Genomic DNA, 13,471 nt, shown 5'->3' with positions numbered 1-13,471 from the left:
ATGCCCCAGCCAGGGAGGTGTGGGGTGGGCTCGGATGCATAGGAGGAGATGAGGAAGACAGGTGGCTGGACAGGGGAGGGATGGCGGTCAGTGCTGGAGAGAACAGGCACCCACACACCACTCGGTGGCTTCACCCTGAAGAGGTGTCAAGACATCCCAGGGAGGGGCTGCCTGGCGTCCCTAGGAGGGCAAGACCTGAGGCCCAGGCTACTAGTGCTCCTGCACATGGATTACGTGAGCAGGGACACGGGCCTCTCCATGATCGCGATGCATGGGGCGTCTGTGACCTGTTGCCCCTCTCCGCACAAAGCTTCGGGGCTGCGTCAGGTTCTGGGAGAGCCCCCAAAAGGACTGAGAGTGACCTTCTCAACAGCCTGGCTGACTGGGGACTGAGTTGCATGTAATTAACTTTAATTTTGGAAAAACATTCCAAACTGCCATTTCCCATACATCTCTGCATTTGTGAACTGGGGCTCGGATGCATTACACATGGAGAGGTCATCATGTCACCTCCCTGCCTATAACCTTCCACAGCTCCCCATTGCCGAGGGATGAAGGCCCCTAACTACACACAGCAGAGGAATCAGGTGCTCACCCTCCACAGTGCTCCCAGGACAGACCTCACTAATCCCTCACGGCCTCTTTCTGGCTGTGGTCAAACAGGCAGTCCCAGAATGCTTTGCAGCGCCTCCCACCAGGCAGGTGTTACTCAAGATGAAGTCAAGTATATTCTCTACTTTAAGACCTACCTCCACCACCCTTCCCCGCCCCCACACATTCTACTGCTTCTTAAATCAGGATATACCATTGGTACATACAGTGATGTTTTTTTCTTTTTCCAAAAATAAGGATTAAGTTGATAATGTACTGAGACTGGATGGACACATGTGGTAGACTCGGGCACATCACCCACGTCTCCCTGCAGAGATGAAGCCATGGGCACCCCTCCGGAATGGCCTGGGTGAAGACAGCTGCCTTGCCCAAGGGAATGGCCCTCCGAGGCAGTCTGCATAGGGGCATAACTGCCCGGCTCCTTTGCTTCAGCTCCAGACAGCTCTCAAGGATCATTTCAGCTTCAGACCGTCCCATAACGTCGGCTGAGGCCCCTACTGAGACCGCCTCACTTCTCCTGCCCTATCCTGCTTCCTGCCCTTCCACAGGTGTTGATCCCCAGATCCCTAATCAGCTTCCAGCAGGCGAATCTTCACCTCACAGTCCACTTCTCGGGGAGCCCATCCTGCCCAGGACACTAGGGGCAGGATAACTGCCAAGGTCCCCTACAGCCCTGTGACTCGACGAAGTCCTTGGGCATCTGAAGCTGAACGTTCTAAGTCTACAAAGTTCCAACCGGTCTCCACCGTGTGCAGTCACTACGGATGATCCTCAAGAGAAAGCTCAGCCTTCTTTCGTGCTGTCTGATCTAGGCCGGCCTGAAGTCCCTTGGGAGGGGCACCTGAGGGGTCATTACATTGTTCATTCAATCACTTGTCAAGTCTCTCAACAACTATTTATTAAGGCCTAGATATGCACCAAGCCTGGTGGGGACGACGGGGCACCAAAAAGCCCTTTTCTGGAGCTTACATTCTAGTGAGGAGAAACATATCAACGTATTTCCCAAATGTCAGCCATTTGCATACTGCTTCCAAAATGTCTGCCTCTGTGCCCATTGCGCCATCATGGTACTTCTACTTCCTCTGGCTTATGGATGGTGGATTCACAGTTTTATCTACTTCAGGCCCAACGTAGGCTAAAATGTTCACAAAAGGATAAGCTATTAGCATACATATTTTTTCCTCATACACATTAAAATAAACTTGTAACTTTAAAATTTAAAATAAATTGATAATGTACTTTTTAACTGAGTGCATCTTAAAGCTGAAGAAATCCACCATCAATTATCGCTGGCCTTCTGGAGTCACCTCAAAAGTAATACAAGACCCTCCACACCGGCCTTCTGTCTCTCCCCTCAAATCACCCCATTAGCCAGCCCCGACCCCACTGGTCCTTGCTCCCTTTCCTCATCCTCCTCCCTCCACCTTGCTTCTTCTTGGGAAACAACCACTTGTCTTCAGCTTAAAGATCTGCTCTGTGGAGCCCTTCCTGGCCCCGTGCAGAGGGCAGTGGGGAGGGGACACAGCACCGGGCCACTCTAAGGCCTGGGGTTCCTTTGCAGGGCTGCCTCTTTCCTCAGAGGGCATGGCTCATCTCACACACTCCATAGGGCAGGAAGATGCTCTAACAGGAGCCCAGAGAAGTGAGGCAGGGCAAGGCTGGCCCCAGACAAGTCCCACGGACAGCCCGTGCCTTGGAGGAGTGCCCCCGTCCAGGCTTCGGGGAAGCTGGCACAGTGGCCGAGCAGTGGGGACCAGAACAGCCGAGTGGAGGGGGTGGTCAGAGAGGCCTGACCAGAGTTCGCCTTCCTGGCAGCCCGGCCAGCGAAGCCACCTCCATTACCTGGATTGCTTGGCAACAGGGGAGCGTGATGGGACTAGAAGGTGTGGTGGCACCAGCTGACAGCTGCCTCAGCGTCTCCTCAGTGGCGGAGGACCGGGTGGGTGGGCCAGGTCACTGCTCTGGGGCCTGGAGGCCAGCCACGCCCTCAGCACCGCCACGGGAGAAAGATTTAGGACTCCAGTCTCAGCCTCTAGCTGCTCTCCCGACGGGCACGTTGTGTCCTCAAGATAAAGGAAAACCTTCAAACCTACCTAGGGCTTTACACACCTGGGAGCCTTAGCTCTCCTTAAGATGACTGTGGTCTGATTTCACCACTTATTTTTCTTCTTTGCTGCCAAGGACCACCCACACCTGGCATGGAGTAGGTGATTAATAACTGGTTGCTTGTATGCTTGTTTTTCGTAGGCATAGGAGTAGGCAGCTCTCAAACTACTTTCTGGGTATGGTAAGACTGCGCCAGCAAGTCACCCGGAGCTAGATATCGCACTGGAGAAAGAAGTTGCTAAGATGGAAAGGGAGAAGGTTAGAATAAACCCAATCGTCCTGGGTTGGAATTGGAGGTATCAGTATGAACTCATTTTTAATACATATAGAGATAGATGTAGAAACATATATAGACGAACTATATGGTTTTTTTTTCTTAGATCTGACCACACCAGTGGCCATGTAATGTAAGCACACCCCAGTAACAACGAACACACCGAACACCCAGATCCTGGTTTCTGAATATCAGACTCCACCAGAAGGAACCAGGGTTCCTTGGAGAAATGGCCGATCCCCAGGCTGGTCCAGGGAAGATACAAGATGAACCTGAACATCTCATGACAGGAAAATAAGGAGGGGCTCGGATTATGATGGGGACATGGCCCAAGAAGACAGAAGCCAGTTTGAAGAGGCCAAATCTAAAACAATTCGAGTGTCAAAATAATGGTAGTACAGAGGATAACTCACTGAATAAGAGTCTGAGTCTACGATGACATAAATAATAAACAGGAAGGCCTGGGTGGCTCAGTCAGTTGAGTGTCCAACTCTTGATCTCAGCTCAGCCCTGCCTTGGACTCCACGCGGGGCATGGAGCCTACTTAAAAATAAGTAAATTAATTTAAATTAATAAATAACAAACAGGAAGGGAATAATTCCGGGGAATTAACAGAGCACTCAGAATTGAGTGCCAGCTAGTACACATAGGGAGTAGAATTAGAAAAGCACCATCGGCAGGCAAGGATCGTCAATGGATCTAGTGGGTAAGTCTGACGAGAAACAAGGTATTCATATGGTCTCACAGCATCCACCCATAAAACATTAACTATACACGACAGAATAGTCTACAGTGGAGAAACCTGGCAGACACTCTGACCAACGGATGAAAGTCAACATCACCAGTAGCGGGACCAAGAGGCAGCCGGTACCTCCCGCTGCGAACTGAGGAGAACACATCACCTTTCTGGGCACTCCTGCCAAAAATGCATAACCTGAATTTGCTCATGAGAAAGCGTCAGTCACCCAAATGTAGATTCACACTCTACAAAATAACTGACCTGGCCTCTTCATAAATGTCAAGGGTGTGAAAGACAAAGACAGACTGAGGACTCGTTCAGGTTAAGGAGGCCAAAGAGACACGGGAACTAAATGCAGCATGTGGCTGGATTGAACGATGGACGGAAGACAGTGGTTTCCATTGGGATTATCGGGAAAATGTAGTAAGGTTGGCGGATCAGGTAATAGTATACCAATGATAGTTTCCCGATTTTGATCACTGTATTGTGGTTATATAAGGGAATTCCTGGGGCACCTGGGTGGCTCAGTCAGTCAAGCATCTGGCTTTGGCTCAGGTCATGATCCCAGGATCCTGGGATCGAGCCCCGCGTCGGGCTCCCTGCTCAGCGGGGAGTCTGCTTCTCCCTCTCCCACTCTCTCTGTGCTCGCTCTCCCTCTCTCAATCTCTCTCAAGTAATAAAATCTTTTTAAAAGAGAATTCCTTGTTTTTTAGGAAATACACACTAAAGTTTTTAGAACTAAATGCATATCATATTTGCAATTTTCAAACAGTTTATATACATGTAGATACAGACAAGGAGAGAATGAGAGAATAAGGTTAACTGGTATAATGTTACTATTTGGGAGTGGGGGTGCCTGGTGGCTCAGTCAGTTGAGTGTCAGACTCTTGATTTCCGCTCAGGTCACGATCTCAGGGTCATGAGATCTAATGCTGTGGGCTCTGCGCTCAGTGGGGAGTCTGCTTGTGCCTCTCCCTCTGCCCCTCCCCCGGCTATGCTGTCTTTCAAATAAATACAATCTTTTAAAAAAAAAAAAGTTACTATTTGGGGAAACTAGGTAAAATGGATGGAAATTCTTTGTAGTGCTCTTGCAACTTTTCTGAAAGTCTAAAAGTATTTCAAAAGTTTAAAAATAAAATAAATGTTTGCGGGATAAAGGTATGAGGAATTATCTAGCATAGTCCGGGGAATTAACAGCCATTCAGGATGTGGTGGTCATTAGTAGAGAAGTGGGTGCCTTGTGGGAGCCCTGAGTTGCCCCTTAACTAGAGGTATCAGAATGTTCTTGGCCAGAGCTTTTCAAACTTTCCTGTGCCTGAGAATCACCTGGAGAGGGTTTCTGTTGGGTTTTGTTGTTGTTGTTGTTTTCCCCCAGCGGAGGCTCTGGTGCAGGTCTTGATGGGGGTAGAGATTCTCCATTTCTAACAAGCTCCAGGTGACAGTAATGCTGCTTTTCTGCTGGTCCGGGTATCACCCTGTGGGTCACGAGGGGGTAAATACAGCTGGGATGCAGACCACACGTTCTCGAGCCTGGCTGCACGGCAGGACCCTGAAGAACTGGCTTTCATTGATCTTCCCAGGTGATTCTCCCCTGCAGCCAGGATTAAACCTTTACATTGATGCCTCTCCCTTTCCATCATCTCACATTGAGACCCTAAGTCTGAATACCACCCTAGCTTCCAGAGCTGCATTCTCTGCTGCTGCTATATCCATCATACACCCAGAAGCTGGATGAATCTTCTGGTCAACCGTGGTTTAAACACGCGGTAGGCTCCATGCCCCGCGTGGAGTCCAAGGCAGGGCTGAGCTGAGATCAAGAGTTGGACACTCAACTGACTGAGCCACCCAGGCCTTCCTGTTTATTATTTATGTCATCATAGACTCAAGTTATGCACAAACCCTTCCCCCAGGCACCAAGCCTTCTGCCATGTGTCCACAACCTACTTTTCCTAGCTGCTCTCCAGGGCTCCCCCCTTGATGCTCCGTTCCCAGGAGAGCCATTCACCCCCCTGCAGCCCAGGCTCCACCTTCACGCATTTGCACCTGTAACCACCTCACACGCACACAGCATTGGTCTCCGGTCTCACTCCCGGATGAGAGCCACCCCTTGGTTCCTTCCTCCATGAGGGTCTGTGCTTACAAAGTCACAGACCCCCCCCCACCCCCTGGCTGGGCCCACCCCAGGGCTCACATTCCTTCGGGGACAGGCTCCCTTCACTCAGAACAGAGGAGCAAGCACCTCTGCAGCTGGGCCACAGGTCACCCCTGTTCCTGTTCACGTAGGACAGGGCTCAGCTGCCTGCCGTGTGTGGGCAAGGGTAGAGAGGGGGCAACCCAGGTGTTGCCCTGAAATTCTGGCCTGGCACCCAACTCCCCATCCCCTGTCCGCCTCCCCACCCTCCCTCCTTCAGCTGAGCGTGTGCCTCGGATCTGAAGGACCTGGAGAAAATAGGTCCAGGGAGGTGCTGCCTGGGTTGTCCCCTCAGAGGAGGGTTTGGCCTAGGAGAGAAGCCACATTTGTTAGGAGCTGAAAACCAAACTTGAGAAAGGGACCTGGGAGGCACAAGGAGACCATCTCCCTCTGCTCCTCCTCCTACCTCCTTCTTGGCTCCTCCCTCCTCCACGGCCGGGCCTCTCCAGGCCTCACTTGCCCTGAAGAAGACTTCGTTTGTACTGACCTAGCACCACGCACCGCCCCCCATGCACTGAGCCTGCTGGAGCGGATTCCTATTAATAGGCTTGGCTGCCCAGGGATGGGCTGCGGTAATCATGAGGATGAGGGGCTGCGCCTGGGCCTCAGTTCCCAGGAGAATCGCAGCTAAAATCAGAGAGGGGAGCAAGGGCCCCTGGCTCAGAACAGCTGCTGGAGGGCCAGCCTCAAGTCCCCAGGGGCTTCTGAGGCGGAGGACTCAACCGTGCCTCTGGCTCCTGCCCAGCTAGTTGTCTCTCCCTTGGGGATATTCAGGTGGAAACTTCCAGAAGAGGCTCATCCCACCCTCATGAAAGGAAGATGTCCCCTCCCACCTCCCATCAAAAGCTCTTGAGGCTTTGCACCCTCAGTCTCCCTGCAGGTCCTTTTTGCCTGAGTGTTTCCAGATACTCAGCCTGGCTGAGTTCCAGAGAGGCAGGAACTTAGAAGCAGATATGAGGAAGACCCCTAAAAAAACAAACATCCCATTCCCAGATCTGGGAATGTCCTCCCCACTCCATCCCGTCTCTCTAGTCTCAGGCCCCACATCACTCCAGGAAGAAGCTGTCTTTGAGATACCAGAGCCCCCATGGCTACCTCCACCTCTGTACTCCAGACACCCTTGGGCTGCCCCATGCAGGTCAATGCTTGTCCCCTGCCCTGTTGTCTCTGTCTCCCAGGTGGCTGTATGAACTACTTGCCAGGCAGGTACTTTCCCACTTGTTTGCAATAACCGTAATTTTCCAATCCCCAATCAGTATCTCACAAATAACGTTAGGGTCACTCTTGGGTAGAAGAGGAAATCTGGATGCGAAAATATTGTAGTTTGAAATGATTAGAAGAATTATGGAAGAAATAAGTAAAAATACTTGAAATTGAGGCTATCTTAGAAAATCCAAGACAGATACAGGCACTGCGTATATATTCTCTTACATCTCCAGGCTAATCACTCACAGAGCACTTGGATCTTCCATCTCTTTGACATTTTCTCCCTGTTTTACCCAGCTGCTCACATCCATTCCATTCATCCCTAATCAACACATTACATGGTTTTTCCATGAGTCAATTTTTATTGGTTTTTGAAGTAATGAATTATTGGCATAAGGCTCAATGAGTTTCAAAGCAAATGACAGAAGGAAACTACATCATACAGGGAGGTGGGAAGACCCAACAGGGAAGACTCCCAGAGCAGCTCTGACCCTCACCTGCAAGAGTGGGTCTTGCTTGTGAGGACCCTGCAGCCAGGACCCAGCCCAACTGAGAAGGACTGCATGGAGCTGGAGGTGACTGAGCCACATCTCAGGGGATCTGAAGAGGTACCTCAGTCCTCTCTGAAAGGCAGTCATTTCTAGCCTTCTCGGAACCTTCCAGCCTTAAATCTTTGCCACCAATAGCAGCTTGACCACCCATGAGGACTCTCCCTTCCTCTGAGTTAACCAGCCTATTCTCCCTCACCTGTGCCTTTTCAGATGGAAGCCTCCCCAACCAGGGACAGATGAAGGCCCCTGAAGATGGAGGAGGAGGGAGAGGAGGAGGCAAGAGTTGGTTCCAGAGAGGTGGCAAACCCAGTGACCCCTGAGGATATTTGCCCTTCCCCTCCACTGTGGTAGGTCTTCCCACCAATGTTTGGGGGGTAAAGAAAAGGGGGCTTCTCAATAGGAGAGCTCCTGACCCCCCTCCCCCGAGGAGGGCTCCTCCTCTATGAGCTCCAGGTCGAACTCATCTTCCAGGGACCCTCCAACAGGCAGGAGGCGGAACTTCTTCCCCTTCAGGGTGCACGTGCGATGCTTGAAGTCCAGGACGGCATTGTGGTCCTGGAGCACGTCGGTACCAATGATGGCTTCTTCAGCGCTGGCGTTGGCCACTAGGAACTCTGCCTTCAGCTTCAGCTTCCCCAGGGACACCACTGTATCCCAGACGCCCAGGATCTTCATTTCAGCCCCATTGGCCACTTTTACCATGTTCTCAAAGGGCCGCAGGGTGTCCCAGTCACCATCCGTGACCTCCTCCCACAAGCTGGGGTGGACCACAGAGACCTGGGCCCCGGAGTCCACCAGGAACCTCACGGGCACTTTGCCAATTTTCCCCTTGAGGTAGTAGCCCTTACCCATGCTGTTGGCAAAGACGATCTCCTTGGGCAGGTGGCTGGGGGCGGCCTCGGGCCCCCCGAAGGCCTGCAGGAGGGTCTCTCTCACAGCCCCATAGTCTTCCTGGTCCTTGGGGCTGAGTCCACTGTAGAGCTCCAGGGCATCTCCCCTGAGGGACTCTTTCAGGAACCTTAGTTTGGTGGCATGGTCCCAGTGGTTGAGATCGTTGATGACTTCGAAGCGGTGCAGCCAGAGGTATGGGGCTACATTGGTCCCGTCAAAGGGCTCCGGGATCAAGGCACGCTCCTGACGGCCTTCCCGGCTCCTGGCTCCACTCCCCGCCATCCCTCTGCCCTCCTCTGGAACTGCAGCAGCAACCCACGCCAAGTAGAGCAAACCACAGAGCAGTGTGGGCGCAATCACGCTGGAGAACAAGGCCTCTCTGAGCAGAGTGTTGTTTGCTGCCCGTCTGGGGCAGGTGGAAGGGGCCCGGCACAGGTTGTCTGACTGACTGCTGGGCACGGAGACAGGTAGCTGCTATGGCCTGCTCACTCTGCAGAGCCTTTTTGATGCCTAGCCTAGGCCCCCAGGGCTCCCCATTCTCCTTTGTTCTGGAAGCCCCGCCCTTGCTCAGCCCGCCCTCCTGCCAGCATCCTGCCCAACGAGCAGGATCAGTGCCTCACCCTTCTGCATCCATCCCTGGGACTGGTACAGGCCAGCCCACAGTGCAAGAAAGTCCAGCCCCAGTCAGAGGGGACCCACTCAGGTACCCTCCCCAGAGGGTTTAGCTTGTGTCCGAGAATAACAGATGAGGACACAGAGTATGTTATGACATCCAGGTGTCTGTCATCAGCTGGAGAAGGAAGGGGGAGGCAAGGACCAAAGGCCCATCAGCTTCTAGCCTGGGGAAGCCCCTTTGCCCTCAACCCCTAGTGGCCACTTTGAGTGGCTAAAGAAAAGGAGCATACATTCACTACGCTCTTACTATGTGCAAGGCATGCGGTAGGTGTTTCTCATACATTCTAAACCAAGTATGGAATCCCGTAAGATTCTCTAGAGGGAAAACAGAGGATAGTTCCAGAATCAAGAATGCACAGAAATTGTTTAAGTGAGGGGACACACACACACACACAAGCATTTACCATGAACTCGACTGCTACAGTCATTTTTCCCTCGTTGATCACATCTAATTCAGAGTCAGCACTTGGAGGGGAGGGGAAGGGGGCAGGCCTAGGCCAGAGCACCCTCATTAAGGCCCTGAAGTGGGTTGGTGCCAACCCTGAACTTCTGGGAGTGTACATCAGGATCCGGATGGGCTCCAGCTCCAGCACTGGGCGGGCCCCAACCTCTGAGCCACCGATGTCATCTCCTCCCCTCCTGTTCCCTCTCACCCTCCAGGAACCTTCCAAGAGCCCCTTCCTCAAGCTCCGCAGCCCTCCCCCCCCCTCATTCTGTGCTCATGCGTGGAAAGAGCAGCCAGGGAATCTCACTCCCTTATGTTCTGAGAAGGGGAAATGTCCGCCATGTTGGCAAAGCCAGTGGTGAGGTTCTGGAAGGCTTTGGATGGAGGAAGTTGGCTGTGTGACCTCCGGCTGGGGAGTGCAGGCTGCCTTGGGCCACCCCATGGATTCCCAGAAGGCAGATCCGTGAGACCCAGGGTTGGAGCCTGACTTGGGCCTGTGTAGAGAGACTGGGGCTGTTGGGGGGACCCACTTTCATGAACTCCTTCAAATGTCATCCCCTCTATGGAGCCTTCTCCTCTGCATCTCACACACGAGCCCACTCCCGGCTGAGCACGTGTTGCAGTGTGGTGTGCTGGTTCATTCATAACTCTGTCTCCTGCAATGAACCAGAGTGTGAGGTTCACACAAACCAGACACATGTGACTGTCTCCAGCCCCCACAGAAACTTACTCTCAGGTCAGCAGGTGTTCCCTGCCGGGCTCCAGACCTGGCTGAGTGCTGTCACCAAGCAAGAGGGATTAAGACAAGAGAGGAGCAGGAACGGTGGCACACCTGTGGCTGGGGGCTGTTTTTCCTGGCCCAGAGCCTGTTTCTCATCGGTTCCCTGTACCACTCAGCCCCCAGTGCCTGGCTGACTCCCAGAGGACCCTGGCCCCAGTCCTGCCTCTGGACGTGCCCAGGGTCCCTGGCTATACCGGAAGATCCTTAGTCCCCGCTGCTGCCTCAGCCCCTTCCACCTGACACAGTGAGCTAGCAGAGAGGCAGCTGGGTCAACACCTCTCATCACAGCTGCCCGGCTAAGGTGGGGCCCTCGTGTCATTCCAGAAGCCCAGCGGAGGGGGAAATGGAGTCACTGGGAAGGTGTCAAGTGCAGGTGGGTCTCCAAGAAGATTGCACCATGAAAAACCTGCACGCAGAGAAATGGTCTGGCCACCCACAAGACCAGGAAGCCCCATCTGCCAGTGAACTTTGTGGACAGCCTCCCAACTCCTGGGATGGGCACTGTGTCGTTCTGTGGTCCAGGGAACTGACCTAGTAGTGGCTTCCTGGCTTCCTGGTATTCCTCACCGGGCGCACCTGGTCCCCTGGAAGTGGGAGTGTGTGAGGAGGTTGCGTGTGATGGAGGCATGTGAGAGGCAAGGTGGCTTGTCACCTGGCAGACTGCTAGATGCTCCAAACTGGGGCTTGTCAAACCGTCGGGCAGATATTGAGTCATACCTCCCCATTGCTCCGGACTAGAGATAGGTCGTCCCTGAGACTTGGGCTGTGGCACTTGCCTGGGTTTGGTGTTCCCTTTGGCAAAGCCATTTCACATCCACCACCTCCGCAGCACCACGGAAACCCGCGAGGCCGACCAGCCGGCCTTCCTCCAGGCCTGCAGCAAAGGGGTGTGAAGGGCGACGGCTGGCCTCAAGCCCAGGCTCACACACTGTCCAACGCAAGGATATTTTGCAAATACAGGCAGGGAAGTGGGAGTCGGGTTCAGGGAGACATGCGGGTGGGTCCTGGGGGCTTGTGTGGTTGATGGCCTCTGGTGGGGACGGTGAGCTAATGGGCAGTGAGAGAGGGTTGTTAAATGTTCAAGAGTTCTGTAAATCAGTTCTTAAACCAGCTGGTAGCTTGAAATTGGACCTGGTGGCAGTATTGACACCACAGACATTAGCAAATTCTTAACCAGGACTTTTTTTTTTCCTGGAAAGCCAGCTGGTCATCCCACCCCTGCATGGGGGCCTCGGTCATGCCCTTTCTCTGGGGCAAGCCAAGCCCCGTGGCCAGTGATTAACAAATTTATCGAAATCTCCACTCCTGCCCACTCACGTGGGCCTAAATCCCCTTTCTTGCCCACCTTGCCCTTGACATTTGCCCAAACAACCTTTACACTTCTGGGTCCTCTGGCTTGAGGCAGGGGACCCTCCTCAGAGGCCCAGCAGGCGTTCTGTTCGTACAGACCCATCTGGATCCCCAGACCGAAGCACACGGGGCCCTCACAGTTACTAGGAGAGCGGGAAGGCCTTGAGTTTAGGGACCGGTCTCTGGCTAGGATCAGGAACACGATGAAATAACTTCTCCCGTTCCCTTAACCCTTGGGAGAAGCCATACCTGGAACACCCCAGAACCACTGAGGGACCTTGGAATTGCTATGCTAATCTACGATGATGAGCTAAACCAGCTGGGGCAGGCCAGGCGCCACAGCCTCCTCCCCGAACCTAGGAAATCATGGTTAATTATTGACAAGTATAGGTATTGGGGCGGGAACACCCTCTTTATTATCCATCAGCATCTCCTGAGTGTGCTCTGAAGCAGGCACACCATACTCAACCGGAAAGGAGGCAAACCAGGACAATAAACAGGAAGGACTTAGGGAATCCCCACCCTCCACAACCCCTCACTGAGAATCTGGGGCTGTGAGTTCTGCTGGTCCATTGTTGCCCCCAGCTCCCTGGCCCCCTCTGCCGTTTCCCCCTCGGGGCAGTTGTGCTACGCACAAGATCAGTAGAGGGCCCATTAGGGCCCCCAAGAATTGAAGCCCTCGGCGGGCAGTGGGGGCAAGGGGGCCTGGATGTCCTCAGGAGATTGTTTTGAGCAAAGAGCAGAGAGACACACACCTTATGGTGCCTGTGATGAGGTCCCAACTGAAATGTAAGGAGGATTAGGAGATGCACAGGCCACCTGTTGCAGCTCCTCTCCAGGTTGCCTCTGGCTAGCACCGCCATCCCCCAAATCAGGGTCACCCTGGGAGCTGGATGGGGAGAGAGCAAAGGGATTCAAGGACTTACCAGGGCAGCACAGGTAGGCTGAGGGGAGATCGGAGGTCCACATTCTCCAGCCTGGGCAGGTTCTGTGGGTGTTTAGCATATGACGTCACGTGGGGCTCTGCGCTCAGAAAGGCCAACCTGGCTTTGGCGCTGCGCTATCCTGAAATTCCCAATAATTTTGAACGAGGGGTCCCATGCTTTCATTCTGACCCAGGCCCTATAAAGTACATAGCTGGTGTTGTCTCCACCTGATTTGATGGGGACTTCTCTTCCACATCCCCATCCCCATCCGCACACGCACATACCCCTTCACACTGCACTCATATCGGCTGTCCTCCCTGCACACTGCGCACACCTCCTGTACGTGTAAACCCCATGCCACCCATGCAAACACAGTCACACTACAGTTCTCAGTTCAAAACGGCTATGAAATTGTGTAACTTGCATATAGAATTCAGCTCCCACCTTTCATTTCCCAGATGTATTTGCACACACATTTACACTGAGTATTAAAATCAGATTTATTGGAGGCACCTGCTGTTTATTAGCCTCTGGGCACACTTGTTGGCTCAGAGAACTAGGCAGGTCCCCATCACCATGGCTTACAAGCTAATAAAAACAGGATACAGATGTTTTGAAGAGTTTAAGACGGACATGTATATGCAGACTGACCACGTGAAGCAATCCCAGTCACAGCCACGCCGCTCTGAAAGTGGGTCATTCTGCCCTCAGCCTCCCCTCGACT

At 53.1% G+C, this 13,471-nt stretch overlaps 1 protein-coding gene across 5 annotated transcripts in view; it reads right to left on the bottom strand.

The window, feature by feature from the left end:
- Window positions 1-7,470: 7,470 nt before the first annotated feature.
- Window positions 7,471-13,471, bottom strand: part of ASPRV1 (aspartic peptidase retroviral like 1) — a 109,250-nt gene continuing 103,249 nt past the window's right edge. For 4 of the 5 annotated variants that reach the window (XM_078056443.1, XM_078056442.1, XM_078056444.1 and 1 more), the window contains one exon: window positions 7,471-12,809. In XM_078056443.1, coding sequence (XP_077912569.1) covers window positions 8,073-8,852 — 780 coding nt within the window. In that variant the 5' untranslated portion in view covers window positions 8,853-12,809 and the 3' untranslated portion in view covers window positions 7,471-8,072. The remainder of the gene's footprint in view (window positions 12,810-13,471) is intronic. The other variant, XM_078056440.1, reaches the window with a different exon arrangement.

The sequence above is a fragment of the Halichoerus grypus genome, chromosome 10 (genome assembly GCF_964656455.1).
Source record: "Halichoerus grypus chromosome 10, mHalGry1.hap1.1, whole genome shotgun sequence".
Taxonomy (NCBI): domain Eukaryota; kingdom Metazoa; phylum Chordata; class Mammalia; order Carnivora; family Phocidae; genus Halichoerus; species Halichoerus grypus.
Note: the sequence above shows the minus strand (reverse complement) of the source record. Positions and strands in the feature narration are given on the sequence as shown.